The 19,881-nt window shown below is 46.6% G+C and overlaps 1 protein-coding gene across 2 annotated transcripts in view; it reads left to right on the forward strand.

The window, feature by feature from the left end:
* The window catches only part of seh1l (SEH1-like (S. cerevisiae)), a 31,466-nt gene extending 16,712 nt beyond the window's left edge, over positions 1–14,754 (forward strand). For both annotated transcript variants that reach the window (XM_064979428.1, XM_064979429.1), the window contains exons 9-10: positions 12,176–12,317; positions 12,855–14,754. In XM_064979428.1, coding sequence (XP_064835500.1) covers positions 12,176–12,317; positions 12,855–12,882 — 170 coding nt within the window. In that variant the 3' untranslated portion in view covers positions 12,883–14,754. The remainder of the gene's footprint in view (positions 1–12,175; positions 12,318–12,854) is intronic.
* Positions 14,755–19,881: the final 5,127 nt, after the last annotated feature.

The raw sequence follows: 19,881 nt of genomic DNA on the forward strand, positions 1-19,881 counted from the left end.
TGTCGTTGTAAAGTTTCTTCGGTTACTCGGTCAGGGCAAAGAGTTAGCTGAAACGTTCCGAACCCCTTATTTTTCGCTGTGCTAGCGAGGGTGTTTAAAAATGTTTGTCGTCCTCCCTCAGATTGCATAAAATGAAGGTTGTTAAAACCTAATTGAGTGACAATGGTGTCCAATATTGGAGTAGTTGACCAGAACTGTGGGCAGGAGAGAGTTGATGTCATGAACACAGGCTCCTGGGTGACAGTGGACCATGGTCGGTCCACAGATCGTAGGCAGGCCAAAATCTGTTACCATCGAGCACCTTGCTGGGCTCCTCAGGGGATGACTGATGTGTCAGGCTCTGGAAAAGTAGAATAGTATTAGTGCAGTGGCTTGCGAAAGTGTTCACCCCCTTTCATTTTTCCTATTTTGTTGCCTTACAACCTGGAATTAAAATGCATTTTTGGGGGGATTGTATCATTTGATTTACACAACATGCCTACCACTTTGAAGATGCAAAATATTTTTCTTGTGAAACAAATGAGAAATTAAACAAAAAAAAACAGAACTTGAGCGTGCATAACTTAAACTCCCCCAAAGTCGATACTTTGTAGAGCCACCTTTTGCAGCAATTACAGCTGCAAGCCTTTTGGGTATGTTTCTATAAGCTTAGCCCATGCCCGTTCTTCAAAGAAAAACAGCTCCAGCTCCTTCAAGTTGGGTAGGTTCTGCTGGTGTACAGCAATCTTTAAGTCATACCACAGATTCTCAATTGGATTGAGGTCTGGGCTTTGACTGGGCATTCCAAGACATTTAAATGTTAACCCCTTAAACCACTCGAGTGTTGCTTTAGCAGTATGCTTAGGGCCATTGTCCTGCTGGAAGGTGAACCTCCGTCCCAGTCTCAAATCTCTTGATGACTGAAACTGGTTTCCCTCAAGATTTTCCCTGTATTTAGCGCCATCCATCATTCCTTCAATTCTGACTAGTTTCCCAGTCCCTACTGACGGAAAAACATCCCCACAGCAGGGATGGTGCTCTTGGGGTGATAAGAGGTGTTGGGTTTTTGCCAGACATAGCTTTTTTCCTTAATGGCCAAAAATCTCAATTTTTGTCTCATCTGACCAGAGTACCTTCTTCCATATGTTTGGGGAGTCTCCCACATGCCTTTTGGCGAACACCAAACGTGTTTCCTTATTTTCTTCTTTATGTAATGGCTTTTTTTCTGGCCTCTCTTCTGTAAAGCCCAGCTCTGTGGAGTGTACGGCTTAAAGTGGTCCTATGGACAGATACTCCAATCTCCTCTGTGGAGCTTTGCAGCTCCTTCAGGGTTATCTTTGGTCTCTTTGTTGCCTCTCTGATTAATGCCCTCCTTGCCTGGTCTGTGAGTTTTGGTGGGCGGCCCTCTATTGGCAGGTTTGTTGAGGTGCCATATTCTTTCCATTTAAAAATGAATTTAATGGTGCTGATATTTTCTGATATTTTTTTTATAACCCAACCCTGATCTGTACTTCTCCACAACTTTATTCCTGACTTGTTTGCAGAGCTCCTTGGTCTTCATGGTGCCCCTTGCTTAGTGGTGTTGCAGACTCGTGGGGTGTGTGTGTGTATATATACTGAACAGGTGTGTGTGTGTGTGTGTGTGTGTGTGTGTGTGTGTGTGTGGGGGGGGGGTGTATATATATACTGAGATCATGTGACACTTAGATTGCACACAAGTTGACTTTATTTAACTAATTATGTGACATCTGAAGGCAATTGGTTGCACCAGATATTATTTAAGGGCTTCATAGCAAAGGGGTGAGTACATATACACACACCACTTTTCTGTTTTTTTGTGGGGGGGTTTTTACTTTTTTTTTTCAATTCACTTCTTCACGAATTTGAACTGTTTTGTTTTGAAATCCAAATAAGTATTTAAAAAACATTTAAATTACAGGTTGTAATGGAACAAAAAGGAAAACGCCAAGGGGATGAATACTTTATATACTTAGTAGTGTACAGTTGAAGTCTGAAGTTTACATACACTTATGTTGGAGTCATTGAAACTCATTTTTCAACCACTCCACAAATTTCTTGTGATCAAACTATAGTTTTGGCAAGTCTGTTAGGACATCTACTTTGTGCATGACAGTTTTTCCAACAATTGTTTACAGACAGATTATTTCACTTATAATTCACTGTATCACAATTCCAGTTTATCAGAAGTTTACATACACTAAGTTGACTGTGCCTTTTAAACAGTTTGGAAAATTCCAGAAAATTATGTCATGGCTTTAGAAACTTCTGATAGGCTAATTGACATCATTTGAGTCAATTGGAGGTGTACCTGTGGATGTATTTCAAGGCCTACCTTCAAACTCATTGCCTCTGCTTGACATCATGGGAAAATCAAAAGAAATCAGCTAAGACAGTATGTCAGTATGTACCTAGTGTCAGTAAATCAAATCAAATTTTATTTGTCACATACACATCGTTAGCAGATGTTAATGCGAGTGTAGCGAAATGCTTGTGCTTCTAGTTCCGACAATGCAGTAATAACCAACAAGTAATCTAACTAACAATTCCTAAACTACTGTCTTATACACAGTGTAAGGGGATAAAGAATATGTACATAAGGATATATGAATGAGTGATGGTACAGAGCAGCATAGGCAAGATACAGTAGATGGTATCGAGTACAGTATATACATATGAGATGAGTATGTAAACAAAGTGGCATAGTTAAAGTGGCTAGTGATACATGTATTACATAAGGATGCAGTCGATGATATAGAGTACAGTATATACGTATGCATATGAGATGAATAATGTAGGGTAAGTAACATTATATAAGGTAGCATTGTTTAAAGTGGCTAGTGATATATTTACATAATTTCCCATCAATTCCCATTCCTAAAGTGGCTGGAGTTGAGTCAGTGTCAGTGTGTTGGCAGCAGCCACTCAATGTTAGTGGTGGCTGTTTAACAGTCTGATGGCCTTGAGATAGAAGCTGTTTTTCAGTCTCTCGGTCCCAGCTTTGATGCACCTGTACTGACCTCGCCTTCTGGATGATAGCGGGGTGAACAGGCAGTGGCTCGGGTGGTTGATGTCCTTGATGATCTTTATGGCCTTCCTGTAACATCGGGTGGTGTAGGTGTCCTGGAGGGCAGGTAGTTTGCCCCGGTGATGCGTTGTGCAGACCTCACTACCCTCTGGAGAGCCTTACGGTTGAGGGCGGAGCAGTTTCCGTACCAGGCGGTGATACAGCCCGCCAGGATGCTCTCGATTGTGCATCTGTAGAAGTTTGTGAGTGCTTTTGGTGACAAGCCGAATTTCTTCAGCCTCCTGAGGTTGAAGAGGCGCTGCTGCGCCTTCTTCACGATGCTGTCTGTGTGAGTGGACCAATTCAGTTTGTCTGTGATGTGTATGCCGAGGAACTTAAAACTTGCTACTCTCTCCACTACTGTTCCATCGATGTGGATAGGGGGGTGTTCCCTCTGCTGTTTCCTGAAGTCCACAATCATCTCCTTAGTTTTGTTGACGTTGAGTGTGAGGTTATTTTCCTGACACCACACTCCGAGGGCCCTCACCTCCTCCCTTGAGGCCGTCTCGTCGTTGTTGGTAATCAAGCCTACCACTGTTGTGTCGTCCGCAAACTTGATGATTGAGTTGGAGGCGTGCGTGGCCACGCAGTCGTGGGTGAACAGGGAGTACAGGAGAGGGCTCAGAACGCACCCTTGTGGGGCCCCAGTGTTGAGGATCAGCGGGGAGGAGATGTTACCTACCCTCGCCACCTGGGGGCGGCCCATCAGGAAGTCCAGTACCCAGTTGCACAGGGCAGGGTCGAGACCCAGGGTCTCGAGCTTGATGACGAGCTTGGAGGGTACTATGGTGTTGAATGCCGAGCTGAAGTCGATGAACAGCATTCTCACATAGGTATTCCTCTTGTCCAGATGGGTTAGGGCAGTGTGCAGTGTGGTTGAGATTGCATCGTCTGTGGACCTATTTGGGCGGTAAGCAAATTGGAGTGGGTCTAGGGTGTCAGGTAGGGTGGAGGTGATATGGTCCTTGACTAGTCTCTCAAAACACTTCATGATGACGGAAGTGAGTGCTACGGGGGCGGTAGTCGTTTAGCTCAGTTACCTTAGCTTTCTTGGGAACAGGAACAATGGTGGCCCTCTTGAAGCATGTGGGAACAGCAGACTGGTATAGGGATTGATTGAATATGTCCGTAAACACACCAGCCAGCTGGTCTGCGCATGCTCTGAGGGCGTGGCTGGGGATGCCGTCTGGGCCTGCAGCCTTGCGAGGGTTAACACGTTTAAATGTTTTACTCACCTCGGCTGCAGTGAAGGAGAGACCGCATGTTTCCGTTGCAGGCCGTGTCAGTGGCACTATATTGTCCTCAAAGCGGGCAAAAAAGTTATTTAGTCTGCCTGGGAGCAAGACATCCTGGTCCTTGACTGGGCTGGATTTCTTCCTGTAGTCCGTGATTGACTGTAGACCCTGCCACATGCCTCTTGTGTCTGAGCCGTTGAATTGAGATTCTACTTTGTCTCTATACTGACGCTTAGCTTGTTTGATAGCCTTGCGGAGGGAATAGCTGCACTGTTTGTACTCGGTCATGTTACCAGACACCTTGCCCTGATTAAAAGCAGTGGTTCGCGCTTTCAGTTTCACGCGAATGCTGCCATCAATCCACGGTTTCTGGTTAGGGAACGTTTTAATCGTTGCTATGGGAACGACATCTTCAACGCACGTTCTAATGAACTCGCACACCGAATCAGCGTATTCGTCAATGTTGTTATCTGACGCAATACGAAACATGTCCCAGTCCACGTGATGGAAGCAGTCTTGGAGTGTGGAGTCAGCTTGGTCGGACCAGCGTTGGACAGACCTCAGCATGGGAGCTTCTTGTTTTAGTTTTTGTCTGTAGGCAGGTATCAGCAAAATGGAGTCGTGGTCAGCTTTTCCGAAAGGGGGGCGGGGCAGGGCCTTATATGCGTCGCGGAAGTTAGAGTAACAGTGATCCAAGGTTTTTCCACCCCTGGTTGCGCAATCGATATGCTGATAAAATTTAGGGAGTCTTGTTTTCAGATTAGCCTTGTTAAAATCCCCAGCAACAATGAATGCAGCCTCCGGATAAATGGTTTCCAGTTTGCAAAGAGTTAAATAAAGTTCGTTCAGAGCCATCGATGTGTCTGCTTGGGGGGATATATATACGGCTGTGATTATAATCGAAGAGAATTCTCTTGGTAGATAATGCAGTCTACATTTGATTGTGAGGAATTCTAAATCAGGTGAACAGAAGGATTTGAGTTCCTGTATGTTTCTTTCATCGCACCATGTCTCGTTAGCCATAAGGCATACGCCCCCACCCCTCTTCTTACCAGAAAGGTGTTTGTTACTGTCGGCGCGATGCGTGGAGAAACCCGTTGGCTGCACCGCATCGGATAGCGTCTCTCCAGTGAGCCATGTTTCCGTGAAGCACAGAACGTTACAGTCTCTGATGTCCCTCTGGAATGCTACCCTTGCTCGGATTTCATCAACCTTGTTGTCAAGAGACTGGACATTGGCAAGAAGAATGCTAGGGAGTGGTGCACGTTGTGCCTGTCTCCGGAGTCTGACCAGAAGACCGCCTCGTTTCCCTCTTTTTCGTAGTCGTTTTTTTGGGTCGCTGCATGCGATTCATTCCGTTGTCCTGTTTGTAAGGCAGAACACAGGATCCGCGTCGCAAAAAACATATTCTTGGTCGTACTGATGGTGAGTTGACGCTGATCTTATATACAGTAGTTCTTCTCGACTGTATGTAATGAAACCTAAGATGACCTGGGGTACTAATGTAAGAAATAACACGTAAAAAAACAAAAAACTGCATAGTTTCCTAGGAACGCGAAGCGAGGCGGCCATCTCTGTCGACGCCGGAAGTAACTGTGTCAGTATGTACCTAGTGTCAGTATGCACCTGGTGTAGTGGCAGTATGCACCTGGTGTAGTGGCAGTATGCACCTGGTGGTAGTGGCAGTATGCACCTGGTGGTAGTGGCAGTATGCACCTGGTGGTAGTGGCAGTATGCACCTGGTGGTAGTGGCAGTATGCACCTGGTGGTAGTGGCAGTATGCACCTGGTGGTAGTGGCAGTATGCACCTAGTGGCAGTATGCACCTGGTGGCAGTATGCACCTGGTGGCAGTATGCACCTGGTGGCAGTATGCACCTGGTGGCAGTATGCACCTGGTGGTAGTGGCAGTATGCACCTGGTGGTAGTGGCAGTATGCACCTGGTGGTAGTGGCAGTATGCACCTGGCGGTAGTGGCAGTATGCACCTGGCGGTAGTGGCAGTATGCACCTGGCGGTAGTGGCAGTATGCACCTGGCGTAGTGGCAGTATGCACCTGGCGTAGTGGCAGTATGCACCTGGCGTAGTGGCAGTATGCACCTGGCGTAGTGGCAGTATGCACCTGGCGTAGTGGCAGTATGCACCTGGCGTAGTGGCAGTATGCACCTGGCGTAGTGGCAGTATGCACCTAGTGTCAGTATGCACCTGGCGTAGTGGCAGTATGCACCTGGCGTAGTGGCAGTATGCACCTAGTGGCAGTATGCACCTGGTGTAGTGTCAGTATGCACCTAGTGTCAGTATGCACCTGGCGTAGTGGCAGTATGCACCTGGCGTAGTGTCAGTATGCACCTAGTGTCAGTATGCACCTGGTGTAGTGGCAGTATGCACCTGGTGTAGTGGCAGTATGCACCTGGTGGTAGTGGCAGTATGCACCTGGTGGTAGTGGCAGTATGCACCTGGTGGTAGTGGCAGTATGCACCTGGTGGTAGTGGCAGTATGCACCTGGTGGTAGTGGCAGTATGCACCTGGTGGTAGTGGCAGTATGCACCTGGTGGTAGTGGCAGTATGCACCTGGTGGTAGTGGCAGTATGCACCTGGTGGCAGTATGCACCTGGTGGCAGTATGCACCTGGTGGCAGTATGCACCTGGTGGCAGTATGCACCTGGTGGCAGTATGCACCTGGTGGTAGTGGCAGTATGCACCTGGCGGTAGTGGCAGTATGCACCTGGCGGTAGTGGCAGTATGCACCTGGCGGTAGTGGCAGTATGCACCTGGCGGTAGTGGCAGTATGCACCTGGCGGTAGTGGCAGTATGCACCTGGCGTAGTGGCAGTATGCACCTGGCGTAGTGGCAGTATGCACCTGGCGTAGTGGCAGTATGCACCTGGCGTAGTGGCAGTATGCACCTGGCGTAGTGGCAGTATGCACCTGGCGTAGTGGCAGTATGCACCTAGTGTCAGTATGCACCTGGCGTAGTGGCAGTATGCACCTGGCGTAGTGGCAGTATGCACCTAGTGGCAGTATGCACCTGGCGTAGTGGCAGTATGCACCTGGCGTAGTGGCAGTATGCACGTAGTATCAGTATGCACCTGGTGTAGTGTCAGTATGCACCTAGTGTCAGTATGCACCTGGCGTAGTGGCAGTATGCACCTGGCGTAGTGTCAGTATGCACCTAGTGTCAGTATGCACCTGGCGTAGTGGCAGTATGCACCTGGCGTAGTGTCAGTATGCACCTAGTGTCAGTATGCACCTGGTGTAGTGTCAGTATGCACCTAGTGTCAGTATGCACCTAGTGTCAGTATGCACCTGGCGTAGTGTCAGTATGCACCTGGCGTAGTGTCAGTATGCACCTGGCGTAGTGGCAGTATGCACCTGGCGTAGTGGCAGTATGCACCTGGCGTAGTGGCAGTATGCACCTAGTGTCAGTATGCACCTGGCGTAGTGGCAGTATGCACCTGGCGTAGTGGCAGTATGCACGTAGTGGCAGTATGCACCTAGTATCAGTATGCACCTGGTGTAGTGTCAGTATGCACCTAGTGTCAGTATGCACCTGGCGTAGTGTCAGTATGCACGTAGTGGCAGTATGCACCTGGCGTAGTGTCAGTATGCACCTGGCGTAGTGGCAGTATGCACCTGGCGTAGTGTCAGTATGCACCTGGCCTAGTGTCAGTATGCACCTGGCCTAGTGTCAGTATGCACCTGGCGTAGTGGCAGTATGCACCTGGCGTAGTGGCAGTATGCACCTAGTGGCAGTATGCACCTAGTGTCAGTATGCACCTGGCGTAGTGTCAGTATGTACCTGGCGTAGTGTCAGTATGCACCTAGTGTCAGTATGTACCTAGTGTAGTGTCAGTATGCACCTAGTGTAGTGTCAGTATGCACCTAGTGTCAGTATGCACCTGGCGTAGTGTCAGTATGTACCTAGTGTCAGTATGCACCTGGCGTAGTGTCAGTATGTATCTAGTGTAGTGTCAGTATGTATCTAGTGTAGTGTCAGTATGTATCTAGTGTAGTGTCAGTATGTACCTAGTGTAGTGTCAGTATGTACCTAGTGTCAGTATGCACCTAGTGTCAGTATGCACCTATTGTCAGTATGCACCTGGCGTAGTGTCAGTATGTATCTAGTGTAGTGTCAGTATGTATCTAGTGTAGTGTCAGTATGTATCTAGTGTAGTGTCAGTATGTACCTAGTGTAGTGTCAGTATGTACCTAGTGTCAGTATGCACCTAGTGTCAGTATGCACCTATTGTCAGTATGCACCTGGCGTAGTGTCAGTATGTATCTAGTGTAGTGTCAGTATGCACCTGGCGTAGTGTCAGTATGCACCTGGCGTAGTGTCAGTATGCACCTGGCGTAGTGTCAGTATGCACCTGGCGTAGTGTCAGTATGCACCTGGCGTAGTGTCAGTATGCACCTGGCGTAGTGTCAGTATGCACCTGGCGTAGTGTCAGTATGCACCTGGCGTAGTGTCAGTATGCACCTGGCGTAGTGTCAGTATGCACCTGGCGTAGTGTCAGTATGCACCTGGCGTAGTGTCAGTATGCACCTGGCGTAGTGTCAGTATGCACCTGGCGTAGTGTCAGTATGCACCTGGCGTAGTGTCAGTATGCACCTGGCGTAGTGTCAGTATGCACCTGGCGTAGTGTCAGTATGCACCTGGCGTAGTGTCAGTATGCACCTGGCGTAGTGTCAGTATGCACCTAGTGTCAGTATGCACCTGGCGTAGTGTCAGTATGCACCTGGCGTAGTGTCAGTATGCACCTAGTGTCAGTATGCACCTGGCGTAGTGGCAGTATGCACCTAGTGTCAGTATGCACCTAGTGTCAGTATGCACCTGGTGTAGTGTCAGTATGCACCTAGTGTCAGTATGCACCTGGCGTAGTGTCAGTATGCACCTAGTGTCAGTATGCACCTGGCGTAGTGGCAGTATGCACCTAGTGTCAGTATGCACCTAGTGTCAGTATGCACCTAGTGTCAGTATGCACCTGGCGTAGTGTCAGTATGCACCTAGTGTCAGTATGCACCTAGTGTAGTGTCAGTATGCACCTAGTGTCAGTATGCACCTAGTGTCAGTATGCACCTGGCGTAGTGTCAGTATGCACCTAGTGTCAGTATGCACCTAGTGTCAGTATGCACCTGGCGTAGTGTCAGTATGCACCTAGTGTCAGTATGCACCTAGTGTCAGTATGCACCTGGCGTAGTGTCAGTATGCACCTAGTGTCAGTATGTATCTAGTGTAGTGTCAGTATGTATCTAGTGTCAGTATGTATCTAGTGTAGTGTCAGTGTGCACCTAGTGTCAGTATGTATCTAGTGTCAGTATGTATCTAGTGTAGTGTCAGTGTGTACCTAGTGTAGTGTCAGTATGTACCTAGTGTCAGTATGTATCTAGTGTAGTGTCAGTGTGTACCTAGTGTAGTGTCAGTGTGTACCTAGTGTAGTGTCAGTATGTACCTAGTGTAGTGTCAGTGTGTACCTAGTGTAGTGTCAGTGTGTACCTAGTGTAGTGTCAGTGTGTACCTAGTGTAGTGTCAGTGTGTACCTAGTGTAGTGTCAGTGTGTACCTAGTGTAGTGTCAGTGTGTATCTAGTGTCAGTGTGTATCTAGTGTAGTGTCAGTATGTATCTAGTGTAGTGTCAGTATGTACCTAGTGTAGTGTCAGTATGTACCTAGTGTAGTGTCAGTGTGTACCTAGTGTAGTGTCAGTATGTACCTAGTGTAGTGTCAGTGTGTACCTAGTGTAGTGTCAGTGTGTACCTAGTGTAGTGTCAGTATGTACCTAGTGTAGTGTCAGTGTGTACCTAGTGTAGTGTCAGTGTGTATCTAGTGTAGTGTCAGTGTGTATCTAGTGTAGTGTCAGTGTGTACCTAGTGTAGTGTCAGTGTGTACCTAGTGTAGTGTCAGTGTGTACCTAGTGTAGTGTCAGTGTGTACCTAGTGTAGTGTCAGTATGTATCTAGTGTCAGTGAGTATCTAGTGTAGTGTCAGTATGTATCTAGTGTAGTGTCAGTGTGTACCTAGTGTAGTGTCAGTGTGTACCTAGTGTAGTGTCAGTGTGTACCTAGTGTAGTGTCAGTGTGTACCTAGTGTAGTGTCAGTGTGTACCTAGTGTAGTGTCAGTGTGTATCTAGTGTAGTGTCAGTGTGTACCTAGTGTAGTGTCAGTGTGTATCTAGTGTAGTGTCAGTATGTATCTAGTGTCAGTGTGTATCTAGTGTAGTGTCAGTGTGTACCTAGTGTAGTGTCAGTGTGTATCTAGTGTAGTGTCAGTATGTATCTAGTGTCAGTGTGTACCTAGTGTAGTGTCAGTGTGTATCTAGTGTAGTGTCAGTGTGTATCTAGTGTAGTGTCAGTGTGTACCTAGTGTAGTGTCAGTGAGTATCTAGTGTAGTGTCAGTATGTATCTAGTGTAGTGTCAGTATGTATCTAGTGTAGTGTCAGTGTGTACCTAGTGTAGTGTCAGTGTGTACCTAGTGTAGTGTCAGTGTGTACCTAGTGTAGTGTCAGTGTGTACCTAGTGTAGTGTCAGTGTGTACCTAGTGTAGTGTCAGTGTGTATCTAGTGTAGTGTCAGTGTGTACCTAGTGTAGTGTCAGTGTGTACCTAGTGTAGTGTCAGTGTGTACCTAGTGTAGTGTCAGTGTGTACCTAGTGTAGTGTCAGTGTGTATCTAGTGTAGTGTCAGTGTGTATCTAGTGTAGTGTCAGTGTGTACCTAGTGTAGTGTCAGTGTGTACCTAGTGTAGTGTCAGTGTGTACCTAGTGTAGTGTCAGTGTGTATCTAGTGTAGTGTCAGTGTGTATCTAGTGTAGTGTCAGTATCTACCTGGCGTAGTGTCAGTATCTACCTGGCGTAGTGTCAGTATGCACCTAGCGTAGTGTCAGTGTGTACCTAGCGTAGTGTCAGTGTGTACCTAGTGTAGTGTCAGTGTGTACCTAGTGTAGTGTCAGTATCTACCTGGTGTAGTGTCAGTATCTACCTGGTGTAGTGTCAGTGTGTATCTAGTCTAGTGTCAGTATCTACCTGGCGTAGTGTCAGTATCTACCTGGCGTAGTGTCAGTATCTACCTGGCGTAGTGTCAGTATGCACCTGGTGTAGTGTCAGTATGCACCTAGTGTAGTGTCAGTGTGTACCTAGTGTAGTGTCAGTGTGTATCTAGTGTAGTGTCAGTGTGTACCTAGTGTAGTGTCAGTGTGTACCTAGTGTAGTGTCAGTGTGTACCTGGTGTAGTGTCAGTATGCACCTGGTGTAGTGTCAGTATGCACCTAGTGTAGTGTCAGTATGTATCTAGTGTAGTGTCAGTATAGACTGGAACGTCAGCAGCACCCTGCTGGCCTCAGGGGACGACGGATGTGTCTGACTCTGGAAAGGTCTGGGGGCACGGGGTCGATACAGCCCTGGGGGCGCAGATTTCATATAAGTGTAGCTCAGTTGGTAGAGCATGGTACTTGCAACAACACAATCGTGGGTTTTATTCCTCGGAACATCCATACTTTAAGAAAAATGTATGCCCACATGACTACATTGCTTTGGATTAAATTGTCTGCTTAATGCCATATATAATATAAGAGAAAAAAAGTGAATAGTTTACATTCACAATATACAGTAGTTCTCATATAAACAGTATACAGTAGTTCTCATGTATACAGTAGTTCTCATGTATACAGTAGTTCTCATGTATACAGTAGTTCTCATGTATACAGTAGTTCTCATGTATACAGTAGTTCTCATGTATACAGTAGTTCACATGTATACAGTAGTTCTCATATAAACAGTATACAGTAGGAGTCTCAAAGATGTCAGCCTTCTTATCCATCCTTTTGTCTCTGCTCTCTCCTCTCTTTCTCCCTGTCCTTTGTCATCTCCGTGTCTATCTCTCTCCCCAGCCAACTACATGGATAACTGGAAATGTACAGCCATCCTGAGAGGAGATGGTAGCCCAGTGACGGGCTCGTCCAGTCAGGCTGCAGTCCCCAGCACAGCAGGGGGACCACAACATGTCCTGCTGCAAGCGTCCTCCGCTGGAAGGTAGGGTCTGATTGATTGATTTGGAGAAGGCTGCTCCAGCCTGAGACAACACATGCTTAAAAAAATACTGGAGGATAAAAACACAATAGAGCTGGAAGAGTTATTTCCATTGTGGTCCTCTAGGTTCATCCAAGCATGTTACACAATATTAACAGTAATAAATTAATAATTTATATAAATGATCAGAGCATTCTAGGATGTCCTTGAGGCTTTCCAAGAACTGACATTTGCATTCTGTTTGGTTTCCTCTGTTGTTAGTCATTTGTATGTAGAGGAATGTACCGTGTATAGATCTAGAGCTATGAATTATGAAGGTCTAGTTTGGATAATAGACAACTGTGAAGTGTCTGGTCATTAGTTGCGTCAATTCTTTGACTATAGACTCTCATTGTTTAATTTTTAATTGACATGTTAAAGTAATACTTGGAATTAATCTCTGTTAGTAAAATACCTGTGAGTCAGAACATGACGTTCCTGTGTAAAACCATGTCTGACTGATAGATGATTGGTTTGCTTTTCTTGTGTTTCCTTTAACAGAAAGAAAGCTCAGCTGATACCTGGCTAACGGAGTGGCTTGATGCTGCTGCTTGTTGCATGAACACACACACACACACACACACACACACACACAGAGGAATGTAAAGGGAACTCCTTCACCCTGCAGACCAACCTCCCAGAAACACCTCTGAACCCTTTTTTATGCTAATCAAGAACCACACTGACTCCTAGATCAGGGTTCTAGATCAAAGTTCCAAGGTGGGTTTTATGTCAATATTGACTGTTATGCTACTGAATGAAGTATCCTGTTGGGGTGTATCCGACTGGTTGGGGCATTATCTGATATTTTGCTGTAGAACTACATGGGAGTATGGGTTTAGGTGTGGTGAGAGAGAGAGAGAGAGAGAGAGAGAGAGGGAACCACTGGTGACATTGCTGTGGGTTCTAAGACATAATGGGTGGGTTTAGGTGTGGTGAGAGAGGGAACCACTGGTGACATTGTGGTGGGTTCTAAGACATAATGGGTGGGTTTAGGTGTGGTGAGAGAGGGAACAACTGGTGACATTGCTGTGGGTTCTAAGACATCATGGGTGGGTTTAGGTGTGGTGAAAGAGGGAACAACTGGTGACATTGTGGTGGGTTCTAAGACATAATGGGTGGGTTTAGAGTAACTTTACAAAAATGTCTCGGTTTCCCAGAAATCCAGGTTGGAACATTCTTGGAATTAGGAGAGAATAAGCAGGAAATCCCAGAACTTTTTTTTCCTTGAAAACCAGGAAACTTGCAACCCCAGAGTTTTGCAACCTTAAGTGGGTTCTAGTGAGTTCTAGGTAATATTTTGGAGGGTTCTGCATAATGTAAATTACCCTGTGGTTCTGCCTGGTGGATGAGGTAGTTCTGCCTGGTGAATGAGGTGGTTCTGCCTGACTGACTGACTGGTGGATGAGGTGGTTCTGACTGACTGGTGGATGAGGTGGTTCTGACTGACTGGTGGATGAGGTGGTTCTGCCTGACTGGTGGATGAGGTGGTTCTGCCTGACTGACTGACTGGTGGATGAGGTGGTTCTGACTGACTGGTGGATGAGGTGGTTCTGACTGACTGGTGGATGAGGTGGTTCTGACTGACTGGTGGATGAGGTGGTTCTGACTGACTGACTGGTGGATGAGGTGGTTCTGACTGACTGGTGGATGAGGTGGTTCTGACTGACTGGTGGATGAGGTGGTTCTGACTGACTGGTGGATGAGGTGGTTCTTACTGACTGGTGGATGAGGTGGTTCTGCCTGACTGACTGACTGGTGGATGAGGTGGTTCTAACTGCTGGATGAGGTGGTTCTGACTGACTGGTGGATGAGGTGGTTCTGCCTGGCTGACTGACTGGTGGATGAGGTGGTTCTGACTGGTGGATGAGGTGGTTCTGACTGGTGGATGAGGTGGTTCTGCCTGGCTGACTGACTGGTGGATGAGGTGGTTCTGACTGGTGGATGAGGTGGTTCTGACTGGTGGATGAGGTGGTTCTGCCTGGCTGACTGACTGGTGGATGAGGTGGTTCTGACTGGTGGATGAGGTGGTTCTGCCTGGCTGACTGACTGGTGGATGAGGTGGTTCTGCCTGGCTGACTGACTGGTGGATGAGGTGGTTCTGCCTGGTGGATGAGGTGGTTCTGCCTGGCTGACTGACTGGTGGATGAGGTGGTTCTGCCTGGCTGACTGACTGGTGGATGAGGTGGTTCTGCCTGGCTGACTGACTGGTGGATGAGGTGGTTCTGCCTGGCTGACTGACTGGTGGATGAGGTGGTTCTGCCTGGTGGATGAGGTGGTTCTGCCTGGCTGACTGGTGGATGAGAAGACGACGTCTGAGACTGACGTTAAAATCTTTGGGGCGATGAATAATTTATGAAAAACAATTAATTCTGTATAATAAAGTTTGTTTAATCCAGTGTTTTCAGTCTCTTGGTGCATGGTGTTCAACTGGGTTGTTGGTCAAGTGTACACTGATGTTTCATACTCATTTGCATTTCACTTTTCATTCACCTATTCATTCAATCTTTTTTATTAAAAAAAAAAGCAATGTTTTTTTTTAACATGAGAAGTGGGCATTGGTCAAACTTTTTTTTTTTTTTTTTTTCAGAAGCTTTGACCTACTACAGTAGCTATGTTGATCTAATGTACACCAAACTATGTGTAGGCAGGTTGCTTAGGTTTCAAACCTTCTCAAACAGCCTAATTCATTAGTCTTAGAGGAGGTGCTCCCACAATCATGTGATTTGTTCCCCATACAAGGTAAAACTGCACTATGACCCAGTAAAGACTACCACCACACTGTGACTGCACTATGAGCTAGTAAAGACCACCACCACACTGTGACTGCACTATGACCCAGTAAAGACCACCACCACACTGTGACTGCACTATGACCCAGTAAAGACTACCACCACACTGTGACTGCACTATGACCCAGTAGACTACCACCACACTGTGACTGCACTATGACCCAGTAGACTACCACCACACTGTGACTGCACTATGACCCAGTAAAGACCACCACCACACTGTGACTGCACTATGACTCTGTAGACTCCACCACACTGTGACTGCACTATGACTCTGTAGACTCCACCACACTGTGACTGAACTATGACTCTGTAGACTCCACCACCACACTGTGACTGCACTATGACCCAGTAGACTAGCACCACAATGTGACTGCACTATGACCCAGTAGACTACCACCACACTGTGACTGCACTATGACCCAGTAGACTACCACCACACTGTGACTGCACTATGACCCAGTAAAGACTACCACCACACTGTGACTGCACGATGACCCAGTAAAGACTACCACCACACTGTGACTGCACTATGAGCTAGTAAAGACCACCACCACACTGTGACTGCACTATGACCCAGTAAAGACCACCACCACACTGTGACTGCACTATGAGCTAGTAAAGACCACCACCACACTGTGACTGCACTATGACTCTGTAGACTACCACCACACTGACTGCACTATGACTCTGTAGACTACCACCACCACACTGTGACTGCACTATGACCCAGTAAAGACTACCACCACACTGTGACTGAACTATGACTCTGTAGACTCCACCACCACACTGTGACTGCACTATGACCCAGTAAAGACTACCACCACACTGTGACTGCACTATGACTCTGTAGACTCCACCACACTGTGACTGAACTATGACTCTGTAGACTCCACCACCACACTGTGACTGCACTATGACCCAGTAGACTAGCACCACACTGTGACTGCACTATGACCCAGTAGACTACCACCACACTGTGACTGCACTATGACCCAGTAAAGACTACCACCACACTGTGACTGCACTATGACTCTGTAGACTACCACCACACTGACTGCACTATGACTCTGTAGACTCCACCACCACACTGTGACTGCACTATGACCCAGTAGACTACCACCACACTGTGACTGCACTATGACTCTGTAGACTCCACCACCACACTGTGACTGAACTACGACTCTTTAGACTACCACCACACTGTGACTGAACTATGACTCTGTAGAATTCACCACCACACTGAGACTGCACTATGACTCTGTAGGCTCCACCACCACACTGTGACTGCACTATGACCCAGTAAAGACTACCACCACACTGACTGCACTATGACTCTGTCGACTCCACCACCACACTGACTGCATGATGACCCAGTAGACTAGCACCACACTGACTGCACTATGACCCAGTAGACTACCACCACACTGTGACTGCACTATGACCCAGTAGACTACCACCACACTGTGACTGCTCTATGACCCAGTAGACTACCACCACACTGTGACTGCACTATGACCCAGTAGACTACCACCACACTGTGACTGCACTATGACTCTGTCGACTCCACCACCACACTGTGACTGCACTATGACCCAGTAGACTACCACCACACTGTGACTGCACTATGACCCAGTAAAGACTACCACCACACTGTGACTCCTCTCTCTCTCTCTCTCTCTCTCTCTCTCTCTCTCTCTCTCTCTCTCTCTCTCTCTCTCTCTCTCTCTCTCTCTCTCTCTCTCTCTCTCTCTCTCTCTCTCTCTCTCCATCCCACTCTCCCTTTACCTGTCTCTTCCTCACCCTTCCCCCTCTTCCCATATCTGATGTTGGGAAATTATGCCTGGCTCAGTCTTCTTTTCAATTCATCCAAAAGGTGTTCGATGGAGTTGAGGTCAGGGCTCTGTGCAGGCCAGTCAAGTTCTTCCATACCGATCTCGACAAACCATTTCTGTATGGACCTCGCTTTGTGCACAGGGGCATTGTCATGCTGAAACAGGAAAGGGCCTTCCCCAAACTTTTGCCACAAAGTTGGAAGCACAGAATCATTTAGAATGTCATTGTATGCTGTAGCGTTAAGATTTCCCTTCACTGGAACTAAGGGGCCTGAACCATGAAAAACAGACCCAGACCATTATTCCTCCTCCACCAAACTTTACAGTTGGCACTATGCATTGGGGTAGGTAGCGTTCGCCAAACCCAGATGATTCGTCCATCGGACTGCCAGATGGTGACGAAAGATTCATCACATCAGAGAATGTGTTTCCACTGCTCCAGTGTCCAATGGCGGCGAGCTTTACACCACTCCAGAAGACACTTGGCATTGCACATGGTGATCTTAGGCTTGTGTGTGGCTGCTCAGCCATGGAAACCCATTTCACGAAGCTCCTGAGGAACAGTTCTTGTGCTGATGTTGGAACTTGGTTGTGAGTGTTAGTGATGATTTTGTTGGCCTGAGGCATTATCACTTCACAATAAAAGCTCTTACAGTTGACCAGAGCAGCTCTAACAGGGCAGAAATTTGACAAACTGACTGGTTGGAAAGGTGGCATCCTATGACAGTACCAAATTGAAAGTCACTGAGCTCTTCTGTAAGGCCATTCTACCGTGGTGTAGAAATTCTATCCAAAAGGAAGAGATTGCAGATTCTTCAAAACAACTTTTTATTATAAGATGTGCAAATCTGGAGCTGGTGAACAATCACTCAACAGTGCAGCGCTAAGAGCCCAACGAACAGAGTTGGGTCTCAGCTTTTATAACCTTTGTCAACATGTCAGTTTAGCAGATGTGTGAGATCATGATGGGAACATAGCATACAAACAGGTGATAACGCCAGTTTTGTTACTCCTTTCAGCTGATAGAATTCTCGCTGGTGCTCAAGCTAGCCTCTTCTCTTTTTTCCACACAGCTTTTTCTGAAAGAAACGAAAAGAACAGGATGGGCCAAAAACTGGTCTCAGACGACCCTTTGTCTTTAGCCACGTGACTAAGTTACTCAGAAACAAGAGAGGAAAAACACAAAGTGGAAATGTACTGGTTTAAGGCTCATGTGCATAAGTCTATTTTTTTACCACCATAACTGGCAATGTTTGTCTATGGAGATTGCATGGGTGTGTGCGCGATTTTATATACCTGTCAGCAACAGATGTGGTTGAAATGGCTGAATCCACTCATTTGAAGGGGTGTCCACATACTTTTGTATATACAGTGTACCTTCCACACCCGTCAACACACAGCCAGACTATGATTTGGCCTATCATTCCAAATAATGCCCCTCAGCCAAAAAGTCCCCACCCGCATCACAATGGGATTTGATCAACTATTAGCGTCCATTGCTATATCAATGGTGTGATGACCTAATGACTTGAATTTTGGAGCTCATTCTTTTCATCCCCACTATGCAAAAAAAGGCTGATTTCTGTGACAATTTCGCTGTTTTAAACAAGTTTTGTTTAGCTAATCAAATTTAAACATGGCTTCTTCTAACTACTTCTGGGTAACTTGTTGACATTACAACATCAAATCTATGTCTTAAACATTGCAAAGAAAACAGCTTGACACATTATTGTTACTTACCTTACAGATCAGGAAGACAGCTAATCTCCACTCCATTCATATGCAAATGTGTTTGATTCATACACTGCCTTGTCTGGCTGTCATGTAACCTACCCTTCCCTTATCTACACTGAAATAATATAATTTCAGTAGTCCTCAATTTGGATTAATTTTTATTTTTTATCTCGCATAGCTCATTAGTACACCTTTGTGGTTGAATATATATGTGCAGTAACTATTGTAGATCCTCAGATACAACAATGAACTATGTGGAACTAATAAATAGACAGCCCGTTCTCTCTGCTACCGCACAGCAAGCAGTACCAATGCACCTTGTCTGGAACCAACAGGACCCTGACCAGCTTCTACCCACAAACCATAGACTGTTCTCTCTGCTACCACACAGCAAGCAGTACCAATGCACGGATGTCAGAAGGTGAATTCACCAATTTGTAAGTCGCTCTGGATAAGAGCGTCTGCTAAATGACTTAAATGTAAAATGTAAATGTCTGGAACCAACAGGACCCTGACCAGCTTCTACCCACAAGCCATAAGACTGCTACAGTTAGTCTGGGTAGCTATTAGTTAACTACTTAAATATCCATACTGAACAAACATTTGTACTTATTCTGGATCCAAACTAGCTGCTGCCAAAGCAACACCTACTCTTCCTGGGGTCCAGCAAAATTAAGGCAGTTTATACAATTTTAAAAACATTACAATACTGTAGCGACCCGCACAGACAGCTGTGTGTTATGTGTTAGGCTAGGAGGTGGTTGTGTTGTACTGACCAGTACCCGGTGTTCGCGGGTTCCGACATGTCAATCAACCTGCTATCTGCCAATCACGGGAATGCCTGGAATGTTCTGATGCCGGGCATCCTGGTGGTTGGCGGAGTGGCGTGGAGGGGGGTTGGGCAGGGGGTGGGCATTGGAAGTTAAGACCAGGTTCAGCCTTTATTCTCTCTCTCTTACGTCTGGGCTTCCCAAGAGAAGGTCACGATTGGCTTGTGGGTTATGTCATCTTTTTGGCGTGTGCTACGGCCCAAACAGTAGCCTGTGTAAAGTTGGTTTAATAAACCGTCAATTCGCAAACTCAAGCCTCTGTCTGGACAATTGTTCATTTATGATCTAGTCAGGTCATTACAATACATTCACAGATTTCACAACACACTGTGTGCCC

The sequence above is a fragment of the Oncorhynchus masou genome, chromosome 12, assembly GCF_036934945.1.
Source record: "Oncorhynchus masou masou isolate Uvic2021 chromosome 12, UVic_Omas_1.1, whole genome shotgun sequence".
In the NCBI taxonomy this organism is placed as follows: Eukaryota; Metazoa; Chordata; class Actinopteri; order Salmoniformes; family Salmonidae; genus Oncorhynchus; species Oncorhynchus masou.